General features: G+C 53.7%; 1 protein-coding gene across 1 annotated transcript in view; it reads right to left on the reverse strand.

Moving 5' to 3' along the window:
- COL22A1 (collagen, type XXII, alpha 1) overlaps positions 1-1,108 on the reverse strand; it is a 226,139-nt gene that overhangs the window by 58,337 nt on the left and 166,694 nt on the right. Inside the window, exon 45 of the mRNA XM_010834806.1 lies at positions 595-655. Within this exon, the coding sequence (XP_010833108.1) occupies positions 595-655 (61 nt within the window). The remainder of the gene's footprint in view (positions 1-594; positions 656-1,108) is intronic.

A 1,108-nucleotide genomic window follows, 5' to 3' on the forward strand; every position in this document is an offset into this window, starting at 1 on the left:
CCACACATGTGAGCAGCCTACAACCTGGCTTCCTGAGCTGCACTGAAGATGCGTGCCCTGCCTGAGGCACTAGCGTCGAGTGTCAGGCCCCGAGTGAGCGGCACTGGCCCTGGGCCCCAAGCCTTCGCATCTGCAGAGAAGATGCCGCCCTGCCCTCCTGCCTGGACGTGTTCTCCTTGCCACACGTGGGTTCCCAGTATAGATGTTGGCACCCTTGGGCATCTCCCAGGCTTCTCCCGGGGGGCTCGTTAGAACCGGTCCCCAGCCCCTGGGTCACCCCATCTGGGACGGATGGCCTGGTACTGTCATTGCTTCTGCGCTCATCTGCCCTCTCTCCTCTGCCCTGGGGGTGCTCAGCACCCACTCTCCAGGACTCAGCACCACCCTGGGAATAGCCAGACACAGCAGAGCATAGCACACGGCATGCTGCTAAAATTAAAATTTTATGGTATGAGAACTTGAAAATCAAGTGTTATCATCCTCGTCATTGATGATCAAACTAAGGCCAGAAGAGACAAAGAGACAGCCCAAGCCACATCTCGAGTCACTCTCCAGGTGCAGTGAGTCCCACCACCCGTTCTTGGTCCTGGGCACCTGTGTGTCCCTGAAGCGGCACCCGGGAGAACCTCCAAGATATCCGAAGAGCGAGAAGAGTCTTCACACAAAGGCACAGGTCCCAGACAGCATGACAGACCAGGTAACCTAAAAGCCTGCCCATTAAATATGTCCCAGAAATTCCTGATAAAATAAAATAAGCATCATTTTCAGTGTAGAGTTGAGCACTAAACTAGGGGAAACTTCCAGAGGACTAAGTCAAGCAGGTAAGAAGACAGTGGGCTCCGGGCTTCCCTGGTGGTCCAGTGGGCAAGAATCTGCCTTGCAATGTGGGGGTCAGTGCGGGGTGCTCAGTAGTGGGACTCTTTGCAACCCCATGGACTTTGGGGCCCCATGGAGCCCCAGTGGGCACCTCTGTCCATGGAATTTTCCAGACAAAAATACTGGAGTGGGTTGCCATTTCCTACTCCAGTACTTTACTCATATCAACCTAACAACTCCTCTCAAGAAACACAAACAGCCCTTTTAACCCTCACAGAAGATTTCTTTAAGA

The sequence above is a fragment of the Bison bison genome, unplaced genomic scaffold, assembly GCF_000754665.1.
Source record: "Bison bison bison isolate TAMUID 2011002044 unplaced genomic scaffold, Bison_UMD1.0 scf7180017864036, whole genome shotgun sequence".
NCBI classification, from domain to species: domain Eukaryota; kingdom Metazoa; phylum Chordata; class Mammalia; order Artiodactyla; family Bovidae; genus Bison; species Bison bison.